Below are 21,890 nucleotides of genomic sequence, written 5' to 3'. Positions count from 1 at the left end.
TGATGTCATTTTTATTATGGTGGGTCTGTGCTCCACCATATACCTGAGTTGAAGAGAAACAATAACTATCAGGTTTAAGTGCTGACTTTCAGCCGTAATTAGAGGCTATTCACATCTATATACAACTTGTAGCCCTTGGAAATACACCTGGAAACATAAGGACAAGACAACCAAGGAGTTTAATGGAGACAGTGACAGTCATCATTTGTTTCAATTGCTAAAGACCAGACTGAAGGCAAAAAACCCATGAAACAAGCAGAATTTTATGATGGCTGCAGTACAGGCCTGGCAGAACACTGCAGGGAAGATACCAAGTGTCTGCTAATATCCCCAAACTGCAAACTTCAGACAGTAATTGACAGAAAAGAATTTGATGCCAAATATTAAATATGATAACTGGGAGACCTCTGCATGACCCTATAATAACACACACATATCTGGGAACACAGTGACATCGCTACAATAAAGTTTAACGAGAAAAGAAAAGGTCAGATGATCAGACAGGTTGTAAACAAGCCAAGAGATCAAGCAGATTATCTAAACCACCTCACTGGTTTTGTGAGTGTATGTTTCAGGACCCCTTTAAAGCCTGTGTGGTCATCTAAATTTTTGTGTTTCTTGCCCCAGTCTGTCTTTGTTTTAGTGATGTCACCATGTTCCTAGCTGTCTAATAAACTACAATTATCCTTTTAAGTGTATGGTCATCATTTCATGTGGACTCGTACCGTACATGCTGGAGCACAGAGCCAACGCAATGAAAGATTTACCACTGTCCAATGAACACACTGTATGTGTAAAGACTTACTTTACTTCTGCACATCTGAGAACACCTCCTCTGTATCAGATCTCTTTGCACACCTGATGTTTATGAGTTATTCTTTATCTCTCCAGCTTCTTCAGGTGAGCTCATGAATATGCTGTTTGCTCCTATGACCTCAAGCAGAAAGAATCAGGAGTGCACTTTATGCACATAAAGGAAATTAACGGATCATCTCCAAATCATAAAAGCAACTGTGCTTAACAATTAAGAATAAAGTGGGTCTTTCGAACTCAGACGTGAAGCCCTGGAGGCACCTTCAGAACAAACTGACCTGATATTTGACTGAGGAAGAGCTTTTCCCGAATCAAGCATTGACAGTGTTTGTCAGAGGGGACCGGGGTCAGCCGAGCAGCATTAACCTCTGGGATGCCATTTCTGTGCAGTGCATTAGTCACATGGAGGAGGAGGAGGGATGTCCTGTAATAGATTATTGACCAGCGGGCAGCGGCCTGCACCGCGCCATGTGGTCCTAGCCAGCTACTGACCTCTTCATCACAGATGGAAGAGCCCACCTGCAGTCCACGAGCGAGGCTAGAGGACACACACACAAACACACATGCACTCCCACAGCAGCGTAACCCTGGCGACTAATGACAAACACACACAAGTAATATTCTCCTGTTTGGTGGCAAGACAGTTAGCAGGACAAGGAACCTGAGGGGTATGCAACCATATTCATTCATAGCTATAAAATGGGAGTCCTTGGCTCATCAAATTGAAAGTGCTGGGGAAACAACAATTGCTTCCATGAACTTAGACTACCTAATTAAAGGCAGGCAATTTCTCCACGAGAGTCACACTCAGGATCTTTAATTGAAATCAAAATGAATATCGCTGGAACACAGGGAGCAGGGTGGAGCGAGGGCTGGGGGTGGGGATGGACACATCCTTTGCCATTTCACTGGTCTCACTGCCAGCCCAAGTGACTTCATATTTGATTGGTCGACTGCTGAGGGGAAAAAAAATGAAATCAACCTTTATTTTTTCCTCTTTTTTTAAGCACCTCCTGCTGCAACAGCCAAAAGCACAAAAACAAGGAAATAAAACAAATCAGAAGACAAACTGACTTAACCCAGAAAGACAGAAGCATCTCAAAACCATTGCCAATATCATCTGTGCTCTGTTTCCCTTTGGCTCAGCTTCACTTTTTTTTTTTTTTTTTAATTGTTTGATAATTCATCTCCGAGCTCTAATTTACCCCCCATCGTCAGCCCTGTATGTTCGACCATTGTGTGAGACATTCAGCTGAATTTCAAATGAGCTGGTAGCATATAAAGTCTCTCTTCCAGGGAAAGCACCTATTTATGGACATGTTTGTTTGTTTTTCATCAACATTAACCCTTTGGGCGAGGAACGTCCGTATGCCGTCTTTTCAAGAGCGGTCCCAGGAACGTCCTTGGGCAGGAAGTCACACTGTTTTAGTTACTCTGGTTTCTCAGTGACTCCTAGGGAGAAAATACAAGATAATTAATTTTGCTTTCACCGTCAGAACATTTGACCTATAGGATGGTGTCTTTAAGCACTTGCCTTATAGCTCTGTGTGAAAATCACCTTTCCATTAGACAGCATTGCAAGGTCATGCTTTGCCGTAAAAGGAGTGAGATAATGAGAATATTGTTTGGGAAATATGTTGCGTGACGACCTGATGAAGTTGTACTCTTTCAGGGAAAAGGATTTTTTGAAATGTTGATTTATCTTAGAGGTGCTGTGTGACAGAAACATTAATGGTGTGTTCAGGTGCTCCTCAACAACCAGTTTTGATGCAGGATTTGTAACATATTGTACTATTTAACAGATAAATGGCCAAGAGGTATATGCCTATTTAACTGCATTCTCTCACACAACGACCCCCACCATCAACATAACATAGACTGTGCAATATGCCTCACTCTATGCCCTTTAATATTTAACTATTTAACTGTACAGCCATCCTATGCAATACAATACACCCATGCAATTCATTCACATTCACACCTATACCTCATTGTATATAGAGTTGCACTGTTTATATCTTTTCTATATATATTTTTTGTTTCTCTATATTTTGTATGTTTGCACTGTAAAGGAGAAGCTCTCCAATCTCGTTGTACTTTTAGTATAATGACAATAAAAGGCATTCTATTCGCTATTTATCTATAATGTTTGAACATTATTACAACAAATTATATGTGGTGATTGTCAACATTTACAGAAATACATGACTGCTTTCAAGATTTTCTTTTTATCTGTTTATTGGATTATTTTCGCGCCATGAAGTCACAACAGAACAAGCACTGTTTTCCAGGATGCAACAGTTTTCCAGTAGTTTGAAGTGCTCATTTCATAGAGGCCATTCAGGTAATAGTTGGTAGAGAAATTCATGTGGGAAATACACTTATTCATGTTTCAGTAGCAAGTTAGATGAGAAGCTTGATGCCGCTCTCATATCTATGAATATGAAGCTTGCACTAGCAGCTGGTAAAGGTGTTAAGAGGTGGATTTTGTGACATTTTGTGTGTGTTGGACAGATCCAAACTGTTTCCAGTCTTTGTGCTATCCTATGAGGGTGGTGTCAAGCAAGCAAAATAAGCATATTCCAAAAATGTTGAACTATTCCTAAGAGTTGGCAAGGACTGGTCAAATGTGTAAAACAGATGTGAAGGTAAATGGGGTTTTGCTACAATAATGAGCCTGTATTCACTTGAGTTTAGTCCTTTTGGGAGTTATACTAGGTAAATTTATTTTTCTTTTAATGGAAACTTTACCTCATGATCGCACCTTTGTTGATGCCTAATTCCCCCCCCCCAATATGAAAAACCTTGAAACTCATCAAGCATTACAAAAACATGTTGTGTTTCTCAAAAATGCTGTGAACCTTTCAATGTGCAACAAACACACACGGAGGCAAAAAAAAAAAAAAAAAACACCCACACACTCAAACAGGATTGAGAATATGAGGCTATCAGAGCCTTGCACATTACATTGACTAGTGGAGGTCTTCACTGTTTAAGTGGCGCTGCCTGCTGAGGTTTTCCTCCCCGGCAGCAGGCCTATAAGAGTGGTAAGTGGAGGTGATGAGACACTGTCCCCTGTGCCTCCTTCAGCTGCCATTCCCTTTAAATTGAAACAGAGTCCTGCAAATAAATGCCACATTCTGAGGAGGGAGAACGCCTGAAAGTTGCATTTCATATAAGCACCCGTTGGGGAATTGGCCCCGGCACAGTCTGCTTTATTCGCTCTGCTTTTTGTTATTTATATGATGAAGGAACACTGCTACGTCAGGGTCATTCAGTGTTCATTTATCTTTTTATGTTGTGTTCTGGGGCAAGCTACTATAGCAGGGCTGCCTACAGCAGTGGGTTCTGCAGCATGAGTCCCCTCTGAATATTACAGGCGATCTTATTCTGGCGCTTTTACCTCATCAGGTATCAATATGCATTAGTTTTACCCCCTGTTCATTAGCTTTAAATGGTATCTCTCCCTAAGATTAATTGAAGCTGGGATAAAAGAAGAGCGTCCCACTGTTTGTTATTCATGTTGGCCTGAAAACGGCAACAGTAAATCCTTGAAGTTGTTGTTAAGCTGGCTGTATTACCATATGTGTGCCATTTCCATGGAGTGACAGACCCCCCTGGATCAAATGGGGACTATTGATCCTGCAGCACTCCATTTCAAGTTAATTGTGCTTGAAATGAGGTGCACACACTCAAGCATACCTGCATTGGGAAGGCTTTATTTATTTATATTTGTCAGGGAACCTGTGTCAGATAAACTGAAAATATTCAATTCACGTCTTATTCAATTTTGCTCAAAAAAAGCCAGTTGTGCTGAAGTATGCTCTGAAAGTGGTTGAACCAGATTGAATCAGACTTTGATCCCCAGTAAGGCCAGTGCTACATGAGACTACAGGCAACAAGGGAACATGTTTAGGCTATACAATGCAGGGGATTGACTGAAATTATACTAGCATGGCAGTGATTTAACCTCATCAGTGGAAAAAGCCTCATCAGATTCTGGCAATATTCTTCCTACCCCACCCCCCACCCCTTCATAGGGGGCTCTTTCCCCTGCTGGTAAGTAAACCTGGCTGTAATATTTCAGCAGAGGGTCAGGTGAAATCTGGCCTCCCCCTGACCCCCATTCGCATCGACACTAACAAAGCAGGCTCTAAGGTAACCAGGCATGAAGAGCCTGGCAGAACCCGAAGAGGCTGGAAGCGCCGGAGCTCCTCAGCAGACATCCTGCTCAGCCTTCAGCGTCATCATGTGCCAGATTATGACTCCGAATGCACACCGCAGCCTACAAATCACTTATCTCCCTGCAGCACAGTGAGCTTAAAGTGGGGAATCTGGAGTGAAAAAGAGGCGCAGGAGATTAAATGTATCAAACATAATCAAATCAGGTACAGATCAAATCTCACCCTTAACATATTCTCATGATGCATTACATAACCTCACTAAATAAAAAAGCTCCATGTCCTGCAATGGAAAACTGAAAAATGTGTTAGAATAAAATCCTCTAGCAGAAAAAACATTATATAGGATAAATTCATGATTAAAGGTGGACTGATCATTCACAGTTTAAAATTTCTTTGAGTTCAATTCCATATTTTGCACTACACAAGCGGCCCCATTGTCAGTGACTGGCAGTGAAAATCATGGCTCCCTCCTCCGGCCCCCAGGGCCAGCACAGCCCCATTTATAGAACAAACCCCTCCCGCCGTTTGTTTATAAGCCTATTCTTTTATAATAGTATATATAAATAAGTGAAACTGTGTAATGGATCGCATTAAACAGGCAGGCATATTGAGGCAGGATTTAATTTGCATGCCAGATTAGCTCGCTATTGGTTGGGGCAGCGCCGTAGGGCAGCCTATTCATTAATAGGATCTAGTCTCTTCAAATCCATTAAGTCAATTGAACCCATACATAATCTGATTTCAGCGGCACCATGTAAATGTTGTAGTGGTACGCCTGTTCTAGGACAGGCCTTTGCACTCCCTTAAGTGCAGTGGTGTGGAAGTGAGGACTGTAAGCAGCCCCCGAACAAACAAAAAGGCAAAACAAATGTATTTGTTGGACCAATAAAGAGTATTAGCTGCTCATGAGAGTCTAAAACAAACATCTAAGCCACCTTATTTCTAGATGACAGCACTGATATTGAATGATTCTGCAAAAACTTGGAATATATTCAGTTTTTATTCAGCTTTGGCTTTCTATAGTATCTGTACATGGCAACTGTGAAATGGTTAACTTAAGAGACAGATTGTGGTAATAGCTATTGCTGACTCTACAGGTATAAAAATAAAGAGACATTCCTTGTTAGGTTTAACAAATAAAGAATAATAAATCTGTTTGGATTTGTGTGTTAAAATCAATTCAAGTATCTAGTAAAATGTAAATATGTGTAAAATGTGTAGACTCTATATGACAGTATCCTTAAAACTGCTTTGTTTGCAAAATCTGAACTTTGAAGAAAACAATTCCTACACATAGAGGTTTCACTTTAGCCAAATGGCAACTAGTTAGCAACTAGCTGGTGAGCTCAGTGAGGTATTCAGCTGCTAAAGACCAAGATATTTCTCTCAGGGGTTGTTCTAAATTGAATCAGAGCTAAAGGGAGAGTAGGTATTGGATTTATATTCATCAGGTGGCCAAACACATAAATAAATGATAATGTTGCTCTGTATTTGTTGGTTGTGCAAATAGGCAACTGTTTCCTAACAAGTTTGCTAGCATAGTATAGCATCCTACTGTACAGTTTGATGTAGGGGTACTACAGTAAAATCAGTCAGTGTTATAGATTGTAGTTAGTTGTAACTGTGTGTGTTTGCACATTCTGAAATCCTGCTCAGGCACTTCTCCAGGAACAAGGCTAATATAAACAAAATGATGGGTCACAATGTGCAGAACACTTACCTACATACAGAATATTTAAAATACAGTTCATCATTGTTTATAGGTCCTGGTGTAGAATCAAAATATGAAGCTATGAGGTAAAAAAAAATCTGTTCTGTGCAAAAACCTCTTGTAAACTTAAACTCTGCATCCTCAGATCACTCCCAGCCACGTTAACAAACTCATGGGTGATGCACGGTGCAGGGTTTTTTTTTTTTTTTGGGGGGGGGGGTTTCAAGATGACCTAAATCCTTGTTTGTGAGGCTGGCTGGTCAGAGCTGAGGAGGGGAACACTGCTGGAGGCGCTCAGAAGACAAGGCCCAACATAGTCCAGGTCATGCCTGAGTGACCCGACTAGCCCCAGATTTACGCACTGTACACACCCCGGCATCTGGGCCAACAGGGAGCTCGAACACGTGCGCGCGCTCACACAGACACAGATCTAACTCACACTAATACACACACATCCGCGCTATAAACATGAAGAGAGGACAGGGACTCACCATGGGGAAATCTATACAGTTTATAATTGGGGGGCTACAGAAGAAAGAAGAGAACCATAACAAATCTACACGAGGGTGCATGAGGCTAAATAGACCTGAATGTCTTAAAGGAGACTTGAAAAGTGGGATGATTTCAGGACAGGACATACAATGAATACACTTACAGCAGTGCTATCCATCGCTGTTTGTCATATTAATTCTCAAGTAGCTGTTTTTGACATTTTAGATATTCAAGATATTCATAAGGAAGTAGCCCCTGCTTTTACCTACCATCCAAATTCATGTTTCTCGGTATATAAAGAAGAAAACAGGTAGCAGATGTAATTGGTTGGTAGTAAAATATTAAATAAAGAATCACAGCGGGAGGCAGTTAACTACCCCTCACCTGAGGACTCAAAAACTTCATTTACAATCCCTAAACTGTACCACAGCGATTTCTATGTCAGAGGATTTGTCACCTCTGCTGTGAGGTTTTCCTGCTTTTCAAAACACACAATGGGAGAAAAATTAAATCCTTGGAGGAGGATTTAGACACTTATATAACTCCCCAATTATAAAGTTTTTTTTTTTTCCTTCAAGAAGCCTCAGTGCCCTCCCTACTGTTTATATGACTCACAAATATCTAATACTGAACTGTGTATAATGCCAGTATGCCCACATGACTGCAGAAAAGGCTCTTTTGCTTTCTGCCCGACTGAGTCAGGCATAATGGGAGGCTTGAAAAGCTGCGAGCTTAAACCAGCGCAGTCTTGACAAAGCCTTGGTGGCTTGCTGGGAGACTGTGCATCCCAGGAAGTTGCCAAAAAACTAATTTTCAAGAGCACTCAGCATGGTCTTAAAGCTATCTAATGGAACCACACCCAGACTGGACGTTAAATACTTCACTCCTGCATGGGCAATTTGCTGACAATGATGAAGGAAATGACTACAAAGGCCACTATAACACTAGTGTGTTTAAATTTAAGAGAGAAAAAATAACAATTCAAAAAACAGTGTGTTTGCGAGCTGCTATAGCTGAGAGAGCTGTTTTAGTGAATGCCTTTTACGAAACATATGTATCCCAGAGATATAACAAACTAATAAAAATGCACATACTTTACCTAACATAGACTGTATGGTCAAAAGTATGTGGATGCCTCAATCCCCAAACTATAGGCATTAATATGTTGCTCCACTCTTCTGTGAAAGGCTCTCCACAATATGCTGGAACCTGGCTGCAGGGATTTTCTCCCATGCACTCATAAGAGCATCAGTGAGATTGGGCACTGATGTTGATGGCCGCAAGGCCTGGTTTGCAGATGTTCCAGTTCATCCCGAAGGTGCTGGGTGGAGTTAAGGTCAGTCAAACCACAAACAAAGCCCCACGTTAAAAGTACACTAAAGTATATGTCCACATACTTTTGGCCGTAGAGTGCACATAGGACATAGGCATTAGAACAGGGATTTGTTTCAGCATGATCATAAGTAATACATAAGATTATATGCACATACCTGACATACATTTGCTCTATGCAGCCCTATGTTAGACGTAAATCAGATTCAGGTAAGAGTATCTTGTGACAAGAATTCCTGGTATTTTCCTTCGTTCCCTTACAAGACATATTTTATGATAAACCACAATGACGCCAAGTCATCGAGAGGTCCCAGTCCCTTTTGACCCCACCCCACACCCCCCACCTGATGGCTTCAAACCTCCCCTTCCCCCCTACTCATATTTCAACCCACCTTGATGTACCTGTTTATGTATCTGTGGGTGGTCTGGCTGGTACTAAAACAACCCCCCCCCCCACGCTGGCAGATCCAGACATAGAGTACCCGTTTATCCGATTTCAGGAAACAGCTAAAGCTGCCCAGCTTGTTTTGCAGTTTATGTCCTCGGTATGAAAGAAGCAGAAAAGGATCAAGGGTGGCACACTGGGAGGAGGGGATCATTCGGAAAAAAAAAAAAAAAAAAGTCCCCTGGCCAGGCCTCAGGACCACCTAACCTGTGGCTTCTATTCCTGACCCCTTAATGTGTGTGTGGGAGGGGGGATATTACCTTTTCGCCGACAGTGCTTCCCCATATTCCCTGACCCCACAGAGACATTACAGTGGGCAAATATAAAGCAGGGCTTCATGAAGCCTGAGCTTATCTGGGCTCTGAAAGTATGTGAGACATGCCTGGGAACAAAAGGCCGTCTCTGAGCCTGGGAGCAGGCCAGGGGGATCTCTTTCAGCAGCCACAGATTGCCCTGTGTTTTCTTAATTGACAGACCCCGGCCACATTTGATAGAAATGACATGCAGCTGGCAGTGAGCCCCGGCCTTCCAGGTAGACCACCTTTCAGCAGGAAAATTGTCCTCAATCTACTTCATAAAGGAGTTTGATGGAGGTCTCTCAGTCTGCGTCATGAACATATTCTGCTGCGGTGGGTTCATCTCGCTGTGGGTTACACCTGCGTGGGAAAAGTTGGTTGTTTCAGAGTGTGGGGGGCAGCTTTCTCTCATCTACGCCCACTGATGGGCTCAGTGGCAATTATTTCACAAAATCTATTTAGAAAATATCAAAAAGCAGCATGTTTTTTGGAAGTACTCAACACCCACAACTTTTTATTACTCAATATTTACATGATTATATATAACCGTGACCTTTTAATACCTGCTTTCTACCTGTTTTCTGTTTAAAACATAATCAGTCTACTGTTGCATTGGATTGTGTACACAACATATTAATATACAGTATACCTATATGCACATCGGTTACTGTGTGTACTGTCAAACCAGTGCAGTGGGTAGCTGAGACTACATAAAGCTATATGTTCCCTTTTCCCAGTCTGAGGAAAGCATGTCCTCAGCTGGCCAGATACAGTAGTGCACCCAGTCCTTTTTTTTCTTTTCTTTACTTTTCTTTTTTTGACAGACCTGTCAATCAAGCCTCAAAAGTGCAGCCATACTTTATCTGTGTTTATACATTAAAGCCCTAAATTGATCTCCAATAAAATTAAAAGCTATTTTAGTCAGACAGTGTAGGACAAGTTATTATTATTATTATTGGACAACGGGCTGGACATCTTTTAGTGTTATCTTTAAGTGTTATTTCAAGAAACAAGGGCAGTCCTGAAAAGATATAATTTTTTCTCAGTTGCACATTCCTGGTTAAATAAAAGTTAAATACATAAATCTCACTTATACAGAATACAGTAACTGCTTAAACTCAAGTACCCCACATTTACTAAATGTACTGTAATAATCTTGGCAGGGCAGGTAGTTAGATACATACCATTCAACTGTAAGAAGGATCACATCAAACATCAGACTAGATTCTTTTGTTCCATTAGAGTTTTTTTTTATAATTGTTTTTATTAATTATTGGTTGGTTGGTACAAAAGAAATCTCGATCTTATTTAGCAGGAACTATTCAAAACATAGACTAACAAGTATATATTATTCCATTAGAATCTTAATAAGCCCTGTTGTGTGCAACCATGTCTAAAGACAGTCTCCCCTTCAGTGCTGAAAAATGCTAATGAATCTCAGTGATTTTGCTCATAATGACAAACAACAACATAAACTGCCAAAATTCCTTTGTCACATCACATATTGTTCAAATCTCTTGTGTACGTTTTTCCAAAAGGCCTGAACTCCACAGAGGATAAAAAGGGGCCATATGGCATCCATGTCTCAAGCCCCCGTGATCCACCCGGACTGATTTCCCATCCGGTGCAGGAAAAAAGGATCTCAGGGTGCCAAACGGTGTTGGTCCCCTGTGGATATTAGTGGGCCATGGAAGATAAGAAACTAGCCATCCCAGACATCCAGTTCCATCAGCAGATAAGAGCTGAAAAAGGCCCCTCAGCTCCAACTGAACATCCACTGATCCACTTCAGGCTGGATGTGCTGTGACTTTACAGCATTCATCCAATATCAGAATTTTGTTTTTTCATTCATTTTTGCTTCATTCATAGTGTAATTATATAAAATAGATAACTATTTATAATAATTTCACAGGACCCTGATTAATGGATTTGTTTATTTACATGTCCTGCTCAGGCCACATGAACATCAAATGTACAATTGCAGATTTGAAGACCACCTCTGGTTAAGCAGTAATTCTAAATACATTCAGTACTGATGCAATTTGAAACAGAAATGATCATTAAATTGCTCATGAAATAAACAATTCACCTCCTTGAGCCCCATTTCAGGTTTGTTTACCATCTTTATTCCAAAGCCAAAGTATCTTTTGTTCGTCTCATATTTAGAGGTTCCTAAAACAAAAGTGTTTCTAAAATCAGGCTTGAATACAAAAATTGACATACTGTCTACAGTTGCGCTGAAACACTTTAAAAGTAAGGAACTATATAACAGTGATATAAATTGACACTTTGAAGGACACTGGGAGGATTGTGTTTTGTTGTAAGTGACTTATTGCCTTGTCTATAATGCATTGTTTTTGGTGTCAGTATGCACTTTTCCTTTAGTGAATGTTCACAAATACCAGGAAAATGTCGACAGTACCAGTGTTAGTGTGAGTGCAGAGAGCTGCAACTCAGAAAGCTCTCTGTCAGCTGTAAAACTGAAGTTTATTTTAGAGCAGAAATAAGCTCCAGTCAATAGTAGTTAGTTGCAGTTGAGACTGAAATATAAAACTTAATAATACTTTTTTTTTTTTAAATACCCAACAGTTTCTCAGCATTTTCCCACTAAAATGAATCACTATGACTTCACACTAGACCTGCTATAATTGATATTTTGGACACAATGTCAAGAGTGACCTTCTTGCCTGCTTTCAATAACCTGGACTTTGGGATCAAGTGTACTCAGATCCAAGTCCCTGATGAGAAAGCCCCCTAAAAAATCTGTGCAAGTTGGCCAGAAACAGTCTGTTAGTCAAAGATGTCCAGTCTTGTGTATGTTTCAGCTGGTTTTCAGGTTCATCCCAAGCTTTACAAGTAAACTGACATTTTGACCCATGTTCCTCTTTCTCTTATCTGACATTTCTCTTCTGAGTTTTTATACTTTGACTGACAGTAGCTCCACTGTACCGCTGTAAGTAGCATTTTAATTATTTCCAGCATTTGTGTATCGACTGCCTTTTCCACAGCAACTTTTACCTTGCAATGCACTCTTTTTTCTTTTCCTTCACACTTAATCTCCTGTGATGTGAAACTCTGTATTCCAAGCACTCTGATGCTAACAAAAAAGGATAGAGATATGAAAGGTCATCTGATAACTGCTGAATAAGAGCTGAAACAATGGATCACTCAGAGGAAATATCAGCATTGAGATTATGTAAAAAAAAAAAAAAAAAAAAAACTTCATATTTCAGACCTGAGCTGACTGAACAGACCCAACCGTCCTTGCTAGCACACATGTCATGCTCCAGATTATTTCATGATGGGGATTTACAACCAGATGAAACTCTTCTTGTGCACAACACTGGCTGATGGAGCTCCCGTCACATTGTTGATCCTCTCCACAGCTGCCTTTTCTGCACAGGGAGCTAGGTCTTTTCCAGCCTAGTAAAAGCAGAGTGGGGAATTTTTTAGGAAAAAGATGGGTCACAACTTCCCTCCCCTCCTCTACAGATGCTGGCCGGTTAATGAAGTAACAACAAATTGGGCCGCGGGCTAATTTGGAGTGGCGTTTCCTGGCCCCTCTTGGCCCATAGAGATGTGTTTCATTTTCTCTTATCAGTGATTCAGTCATGTGGATTTACGCATGGATGCCTCTGTCTCCCCCGATCGCTGTGCTAATGGAAACTTCGTTAATGTCATTAATCTACGGGCCGAGACATGTACTAAACACATATTTTGCTGTTTGTGCTCCATTTGTCAAATAATGCTGCGAGTTTCCTTTATGTCAGAGTTCCTAGGCAGCCAAGCAGAAACAAGACAGGGGAGGCTTGGCTGATATTTTGTTTTGGATTCAGGTGATAATAATCATTTTGTGGCTTCACACATGAAGACCGTATCACCCCTCCCCCACCCACTCACAAACGATCACATTCACCACATTCCGCAGATAGCTCCATCCCCAGACACTGATGGTCTATAATTTAAATTGTACAAGCCTCTAACCACTGCACACTGAATTCAGAGTTGCCTCTCTGTTGTCTTAAACCAGATCTCTGTCTCCCTGCAAAGTAAATGATGAGACGGCCTCTAGCATCTTTCAGTGTCCACTAAGCATAACAAGATGTGATCTGTGATTACGGCACAACGCTGAACTCTGATCTCTGCTGGCTGGAGGACACAAGTTCAACACAGTTACTTACAATCTAGCGGCCCAGATTAGTCGGAGGGCAAAATGCTCCTGCCAGGACGAATCCTCATCACGTTTATTGTATACGAACTCTCTGTTAGGTAAATCGGTGTGTTTATATCACAGGCAAATTGAGCGTATAGCTACAAAAACTTGGCCTCTGGGTGAGCGGGACTGGGCAGGGGACTCAAGGCCTGGGTGGCAGACAGCTCGAGGTCAGGCAGGAGGAAGGTCACCTATTCAGAATAGGCTGAGAAAGTGAAGGAATGCACCTGCTTTTAAAAGGACTAACAGAACCATGACTTGTAGAGACCATGAAGTGAATCATCTGAGTTTTGCAGGGATTAACTGATCAGCAAGTGCAAGAACGCAACCGAAGTTCTTAAAAATGCTTAACTATTAAAATGTGCTATTGAACAAGTTCTTTGACACTCACAGTGTTAAAGACCTAGTGCTTAGTGTTTAGGAGGAACACAAATGGACACAAATAGGATTACAAATTGGCGTGATCTGTAAGTAACCTCTTGTGTATAACCACATGCTACAATATTATAAATGGAAACTTGAACAAACCTACCAACAGTAAGACTAAAAAGAGACCAAACCTACACAATGACGATTCCAGGATCACTGTGTGATCACTGTGATCACTTGTAAAATCAGTTCAAATGCTGTCTGCAGTTGACAAAGTGTTCAACAAAACTTGCTGTATCAGATTCTTAAAGGGTAACTTCACAGATCTGACATTTTAAAGTCTGCTTACAGATCTTGGGTAGAGGTAGGCTACATAAGTAACTACTAGCATAACGCTCCCAAATCCCCAACCAAACTGTCTGCAGTTGAGTTGCATTGTGGGTAATGTGGGCACCAGGTCCTGACAAGGAAGATGACTGTGTGGATATCTCTGATTCTGCTCCATCAGTTTTGATCAGTTTTTTAAACCGTCCATGTAAGAATGTAGTGCTAACGCTTTAGAGTATTTCTTTACTTTAATTAACCTTTACACTGATATTTATAGTAGTAGTAGGGTTGCCACTAATGGGTACTATTATTATCTGCAGTTTTAATTAATCGGTTTATCAGTTAGTCAAAAAAAAAAAAAAAAAAAATCACATCACAAGTTCCCAAAGCTAGGAGATGACATCTTCAGATTACTTATTTTGTCTGACCCACAAACCAAAACCAGAATATATTCATTACACAGTTATTTTTTAACAACAAAACAGTAGCAGATCCTCACATTTGAGAAGCTACAACCAATTAACTTGCTATTTTTGCTGGACAAATAACTTAAATCATTACTAATAACAAGTAATTATATATTATAGTGATATCTAAATTGTTGTGATTAAATTTTATATATATTAATATATTAGATATTAATCTTATTATATTTTATGACAAATCTGTAATTTCTCCATATCAAACCTCTTCTATAACCCATCATTAATTAATTAAAACTGTGGTGTTGCTGATGCTCTAATAAGCTACAGGGTTCTTTGCAAAGAAGTGGGCCAGCACATTCTTCACCCAGGCAGTGAATGGTTGAGTCACATTGGCTGTGATGCTCTATTCATTCAGAGCAAATGACAAAAAAACCACCTCTTAATGAAGAGATAAGAGTGGACTACCTAGCGGGGCCAGAGTTAGCTGACCATGTGTTTCCTGTCCAGTCTGGGGTTAGGAGCACAGTAATTAGGAAGATGCTAATGGGTCTGACAGTTTTTAGTCCTTGGAAAGCTTGAAATGTCGCTTCAATTAGACGGCACCCTGAAGACGTCTTGTGTGGCATCGTCACTCATTCCATTCAGAGGTTGAAAACAGAACTGTTCTTGGCCTGAATCCCCACACAAGTGTTTTTATCATTGTTATTATTGAAGCCTCACATCCATGACTCACATATGACCCCTAAAGATGTCGTTTTTCATCACTATCTCTCATTAGTGCATCAACACCTTCAATTCTCTCTAAACTGAGCCCACCAGATTCTAAATACACATGTTTATTCATGCTGATTTCAAAATCCAACATTATTTCTTGCTTGGTTGATCGACATTTTGATGGCCACGCTCACAAAGCCACTTTAATGTTGTCATTAGTTATGCTTCTCTGGTGGCCAAAAGATGGATCCTTAAGTCCCAGGATCCAGTAGGGTTGTATATGAATGGTTGGAGGAGATAAACTACATCAAATAAATGAACGAAGGACTCATTCACTGATGGAAGACGGGGGAGAAAAAGTCTGTTAATTAAAAATATGAAAATGAACAAAATCTCTGACACAGTTTTGGGCCCATCTGAACAGCTACAGTAATTCTCTCTCCACCTTATAAGAACTTCATTTAATTAACAGGAAGCTGAAAAGTAGCCCTAAACCAATTTCTGATTATTTTCCTGAGCAAGATCTGCTTTTTTTTTTTTTTTACACATACTGAAGATGAAAGTAATATTTTACATTCATAAATATTTTTGCCAATTCTTACTTTATTATTCAGTTGGTTAATGTTAGGAGAAAGTTGCTCCCAAGTACACTTATTTCTCTTGGTTTTCGATGTATTTAGTAATAAGGAAATGCAATTTGTATCGGATGGACATGCTGCTAAGACACAAATAGTGTTGTCTTTCCATACCAAGAAATTGTTTGTGCCATGCATGTATCATCTGATTATCCTGATAAGAGTAAATGGAGTATAGAAATATGGAGAGAGAATTTTAATCCAGCGCAAGATCAATTAGAATCTTATACTCACCATTTACAACATGTCTGTACATACAAAGAAAAATGGTCTCTTCTGAAACTGAATCCAAATTGAACAGAAAAGGGAATTGATGAATTTGTAAGAATGAAACTCTATTATTAGATCACACCAATATGAAAGCGATGTTATTTTTTTTAGCTCCCTTCTGACTCAAAACCACATAGATAAAGCAAATTTGCACATAAGTAGGATTGAGCAACTCAAGAACACAACAGCCTTAATTGGTCTTTTTCACACATTTGATTTGTCACAGCAGGAAAAAAAAAAGAACAGGTGTAAATAACAACAGTAAGCCTCAAATTAGGTTCCAGGTGTTGTGCATGCAAGTGCTATACTATATTCTGTGCCCCGTCAGAGTCTTAGATTTTGAATACCTGTGATACTGGTATACTGAACTCTGTGACCAGTGTCAGATTCTGTAGAGAGGATCAACTTTGTAAAAAAGACCAAAAAATGTTGGGTGATGTGTTCTATAGACAGACAAAAAATTCATAAACAATATCTCGATATATTGGGTCATCAGCTATTGAAATGTGTCATCACTACGAGGGCACCATATTTGCCAATAGGCGTACCTATCAAAATAAATGCTAAAAAAATGCTTATAGCAGTTGAAATTTCTATTCAGGTCACAGAATACAATGTCACACTTGCTCACTGTCCCACTGCGACTGAGATAATTGAATAGAACTGAGCCATCGTTAATGTTATAATTAACACCTGTGCTTTTCCTACCACACCAAGTCAAGAAGTGAAAAAGGCCTGTATCACCTGTTTTTAATAGTTTAATTTGAAGGATCAAACTCAGTAAGTTACTCTGTCAGAGAGGACTTTAGAAGCAGCCAGAGATTAAACTTAAATTTATTCTTTGTTTTAATAAGTACAGTATATCACACGGCTGCCGGGGGCTGAAACTGCATCCTGAATAAAATGAAGCAACTACATTGTTGTGCCTCGGTATAAAATGATCAGTTGCTATTGATCAATAATTTAGACAAGTGCCAGATTATTGACAGGGAGACAAAATATGTTAGGCCGGCTATGTTTGAGAAATCCCCCCATACACTCAATCACTGGAACAGAAATTGCTCCATGGTATATAATAACACAGCAATGTTTCTTTCCCCCCCTGCAGATCAATGCTAATTGAAGTCCTACATGATGAATGTAGTCTGAAACCTTTTTAACCCACTGACTGCTGAACAACAACAACAACAACAAGGACAGGCCACTGAACACTTGAAAGCGAGACTGAGAAGTTGAATTTAATTGCTGTAACTCCCTTTGCATTCATGATGATACACAGACATAGGAGTATTATTTATTTTGCATCATTTGCTACTTAAAGGAGGAAAAGGCTTAATGCCAAGCATGGCTTCATGAATTGAAATTTCAAGATTTACTTTATACCGAATGATACTGTGATGTCTCCTCGGAGGCACACCAGTAGAATATGATGATCAGCACACAGCCAACAGAAGGGATGCCGGTCGATCCCTGAAGCCCTCCAAACACAACTCTCCGTTGGTGCAAATTCAGCTTGTGGACAGCAGGCAGCAGATGGGGTAAACCATGCCATCAAGTGGAAAATAGACCTGTTGTGTTGTCACAGAGACAAGTTACAATATAGTCCGCCCACCGGACCACCAGAGGAAACTGTAAGAGGGATTTTTAACACGTTTGCTGTGACAACAAGGGGACACATTAATTCTTATTGTGCATTCACTGCATCAGGTGTTAACAAGATCATAAAGCTGATGTTTCTTTTCACAACCTGCCCAACCAGTCAAACATTAGACTTTTTCTTGAATCATTAGCAAAGTAGATTCTTGGCCTGTGTATATGCTCCTGACACTGGATGTTGACATTTTTAAAATAGCAGACCGCCACTATGGTTTCTGAATACACTGTAGTTTAGGAAAAATGCAGCCTCTCAGAAACAGATTTAAAACTAATATCCTGACTCATTGCTGCCACCTTGTGTCAGTTTAAGTCATAAACCCACAGTTCACCAGTGCAATGCTTTGACAAAGGCCTCCTCTGCTTGACAATCAAGCGAATCACAGGAATCTTGTTTCGCAGCAGTTTACAGACATTTCATTGACAGAGAAGCATTTTATTAGAGCCTATGCATGTATTCTAAACGCTTTCACATGTTAAGTCTTTTAAAAATCAGGAGGAAGCTTCAACATTGTTGCTTAACTCACCTTAAAGATGTTACTAATGTAACTGAAGGATACTTTTTACTGCCATATTCAATTAAATAGGTTGAACAAATATACCATTCAACTGTAATACAAGTAACCAAATGTTTATATCACAGAAGTGACAGCAGACATTTCTGATGGTGTTGTATTTTACAATTTAATGCATCTTATATAATTCATATACTGTGTTACAGGGAAACAGCATTTCAACACAAGTTTTTTTTTTTTTGTTTTTTTACAAAATTCAATTCAAAGGCTTAAAGGAACAGTCATAATAATTTCCTATACTTATTTCAAACATGTACTAGGCTAACAATGCCGATTAAAGGGTTGCTTCACCCATACCAAAAAATATATACTTTCCCAGTTACCCCAGTAGCATCTAGCCATGCAGATAGTTTTAATGAAAAAACTGTTCTAAGCAACAGTTTTCATCAGGAAACTGTTAAAAACTGTTGACAATTACGAGGTCTGTGGATTATCCTGAGGAGCCAGGACACTGTTTCTGGAAGACACATGGTCAGCACCGTAAGCAAAACTGCATTCATTTTTATTGTTTTCTGACAACAGGCAGAAATCTCAGTAGTGGAGATAACAAAACCAGCACAAATAAAACCAATGGCTAGACAAAACTAGTGGTAAAAGAGAAAATGTTTGGTGGGGAATTGGATGAACTGATCCTTTAAGTTGGCACATACATGCAAAATGAAATGTTTAATTAAACTCAAACGTGTTTTAAATGTTTCTAAATGAAACATAAGATTACTGCTTTTTTTTTTTTTTTACAATATCATATACACAAAGGTACCAACAAAACAATACACTTTGGTTAGAATTGCTTTTCTATAAACCCACATTATTACAACAACGAATGATTAAGAGAAAAGTGCAGTGACATCTTTTGGATATGAGGCAGCAATTCTTAAAAGTACATGGCTTTCTTCAGTCATTTACAAATGTGGCATTATTTTCAGTTCAAACTTAAATATACATCTTGATCACATTCCAGTGAGTTTGTTGGGTTTTTATTGTATTTCATTATATTTTTTATCCACATTATTTAGCCACACAAAATCAAGTGCAACACATCCAGGTTCTCGTGGATTGTCTTGACATATTTAGAGCAAGTCATGTGCCCATGTGATTTGTGTGTGATCCGAGAGTGACTGCTGTCACAAAAACACCTGTAATGAAGGAAAGCAAATGTTGACTACAACTGATCGGCTGTTACTAACATTATCTGCTGCACTCTAGCAAAATGTAGAAGAAATAAATTCACTGTTGTTGAGTTCTGGCCATGTTTGTATATCTGACAGTCAGTTTTGGATATAAATGTGTCATAAGGTCATATAGTGGTTATACTGCTATGATTACTTACCTGTGTTGGGCAGATAGATGGCCCTTTGGTTATATCTGGAGATTGATAAAGGGAGCGAACCCCAGGACATCCTGAAGAAGTACCAGAGCCCTCTGTAAGGGCGGCTCAACATCTATCACAACATTGCGCTTTCGAAGAGGATCAAGGCTGGACTCTGTCACATTGTGGCAATGATTCACCTTCAGGGACTGCAGCTTTGGGCAGTACTCTGCAAGAGTCCTGTGAGCACAGCATGCAGAGGATATTATGAACGGGTGCACAAGTGAGGTGGTGCATGTCAAAATGTGGGCACAAAGTTAGTTGGATTATACTTGAAAATGGCATGTACAGTACCTGATGGACTGGTTCCTGACCCTCAGGCAACCTGTCAGGTCCAGCTGCTCCAGGCCCCTGCAGTTCTTGGCCACCTCCTCCACCGACTCGTCAGTGACGTTGGCATTGACTGCCAAAGACAGAGACCTCAACTTCAAACACTTCTTGGCCAGGTAGCAGATGGCGTCGTCCTTGAGCTGGCGGCAGGCAGTGAGGTCGATCGACTGCAGCCCCCCGCAGTGATCAGCCAGGCTGCGCAGGGACAGGCTGTCCACCCACTCGCAGTGCGCCAGGCCGAGGTGCTGGAGGTGCATGCAGCTCAAGGACACGGCCACCAGGGAGTGGCGGGTGAGCCAAACACACCCGCTCATGTCCACTCTCTGCAGATGCTGGTTCTGGCCGATAACAGGCAGCAGCTCCTTATCTGTCACCCAGTCTGAACAGTTCTGAAGTGACAGGCTCTGGAGAACTTTGTTGTCCTTTAACATGGAGCAAAATGCTTCCTTGGGAATGCATGGTCCAATCTGTAACATTGCAGAGCAGACTTCAAGTACTGCAAATATCATGCCTCTCTGTGTATACAGCAAAGTATCTGCAGGTCTTAAAATGCACTGTATATAGTACCCTTGAAGGTATTAAGAGGTCTTAAATTTCATTTAGTCAGGTCTTGAATATTTTTCCTTGCCTGTCATAGACAGTAACATTAGTTTGAACTTTTTGTATGTGATTACTGGCTGTGGGGAGAGGTTACACATTTATAAACTACAAGTGAGACTTGTGCCAGAGTGGACTGTGCATGCAGGAGACTTTTTGAGGAGTTATTCTGTATCATTATTATTTTATATTATTTTCAGTGCTTCTGCAAATAGCAGCCAAGTTCTCAATTTGGCAAGAATTGTAATTATTTTTCAGCTTGTTAATCTATCCATTTTCTGTGATTAATGGATAACTGTTGGTCTTACTGTCCCTACTATTTTTTCTTTAAACTTTGTGACCTGAATGAGAGTGAAAATTCTGTTCATTCTGGTATTCAGCTTCTTTCTGTACTGCATTAAGAAGAAAACCAACACTTCCTTACCGTCGACAGATCGAACTTCCTGCAGTTGGCTAGATACACCTGGATGAGGCTGTGGAACTGTTTGCTCACCCTCTGCAGGCTGACCAGATGTTGCAGCGGCAAATAGCATAAAATGTGTGGAACAAGTACATCCTCCCAGGGCAGGTCTAAAAGGTGACATCTGCTGAGGACGTGAAAACCATTGCGTTTAAAGCTGAACTTTGACACTGCATGCAACGCTAAAGCAGTTTAAAGGACCAACTATTACATGTTAATAAATGCTTTACGAATAAAGGAAACAGCGGTGGTATTATATTTGCAAAAGAGTATCTTATTAGTATCAGCATTTCCATAATAATAAGTGGTTAAACCGGAGTCCGCTGGCATAAATAAATGGGACAGCTACATTTCTCAGTGACTTGGTTGTTGTTGCTATCGCTGTTAGCCGAGAAGCTAGCTCGCCGGGGCCACCAACACAGCTGCTTTTAAATTAAAAACTGCTTTTTTTTTTTAGAAGCACTTACGTTCTCATCTTAGCTTCTTCACCCATCATGAGTCGGATATATTATACACAGTTTTTCAGGCCCTGTGTTCTTCACATAAATGCCAAAACAACGTAGTTTGTTTTAGCATCTTGCAGGCGTCTGAGGTGTTGCCCAAACCCAATGCTGCCTTCAGGTACCGTCGGAAGAACCTACATTAAAAATTAGGAATGGTCCGTGAATATAGCACAAAAT

At 40.2% G+C, this 21,890-nt stretch overlaps 1 protein-coding gene across 2 annotated transcripts; it reads right to left on the bottom strand.

Moving 5' to 3' along the window:
* Positions 1 to 18,537: 18,537 nt before the first annotated feature.
* Positions 18,538 to 21,831, bottom strand: fbxl15 (F-box and leucine-rich repeat protein 15). Of its 2 annotated transcripts, none has more exons than XM_018699196.2 (5): positions 21,678 to 21,831; positions 21,175 to 21,337; positions 20,118 to 20,620; positions 19,785 to 20,003; positions 18,538 to 19,590 (listed from the first exon to the last, which is right to left on the bottom strand). In XM_018699196.2, the coding sequence occupies exons 1-4, from the start codon at positions 21,704 to 21,706 to the stop codon at positions 19,814 to 19,816; spliced, it is 885 nt and encodes a 294-aa protein (XP_018554712.1). In that variant the 5' UTR covers positions 21,707 to 21,831; the 3' UTR covers positions 18,538 to 19,590; positions 19,785 to 19,813. The 2 variants fall into 2 exon arrangements, with proteins under 2 accessions (XP_018554712.1, XP_018554713.1); XM_018699197.2 differs by having other exon boundaries at positions 21,175 to 21,334.
* Between the last annotated feature and the right edge of the window lie 59 nt (positions 21,832 to 21,890).

This window comes from Lates calcarifer, linkage group LG23, assembly GCF_001640805.2.
Source record: "Lates calcarifer isolate ASB-BC8 linkage group LG23, TLL_Latcal_v3, whole genome shotgun sequence".
Lineage (NCBI taxonomy): Eukaryota > Metazoa > Chordata > Actinopteri > Centropomidae > Lates > Lates calcarifer.
The sequence above is the reverse complement of the archived record's forward strand: the minus strand, read 5'-3'. Positions and strand labels throughout refer to the sequence as shown.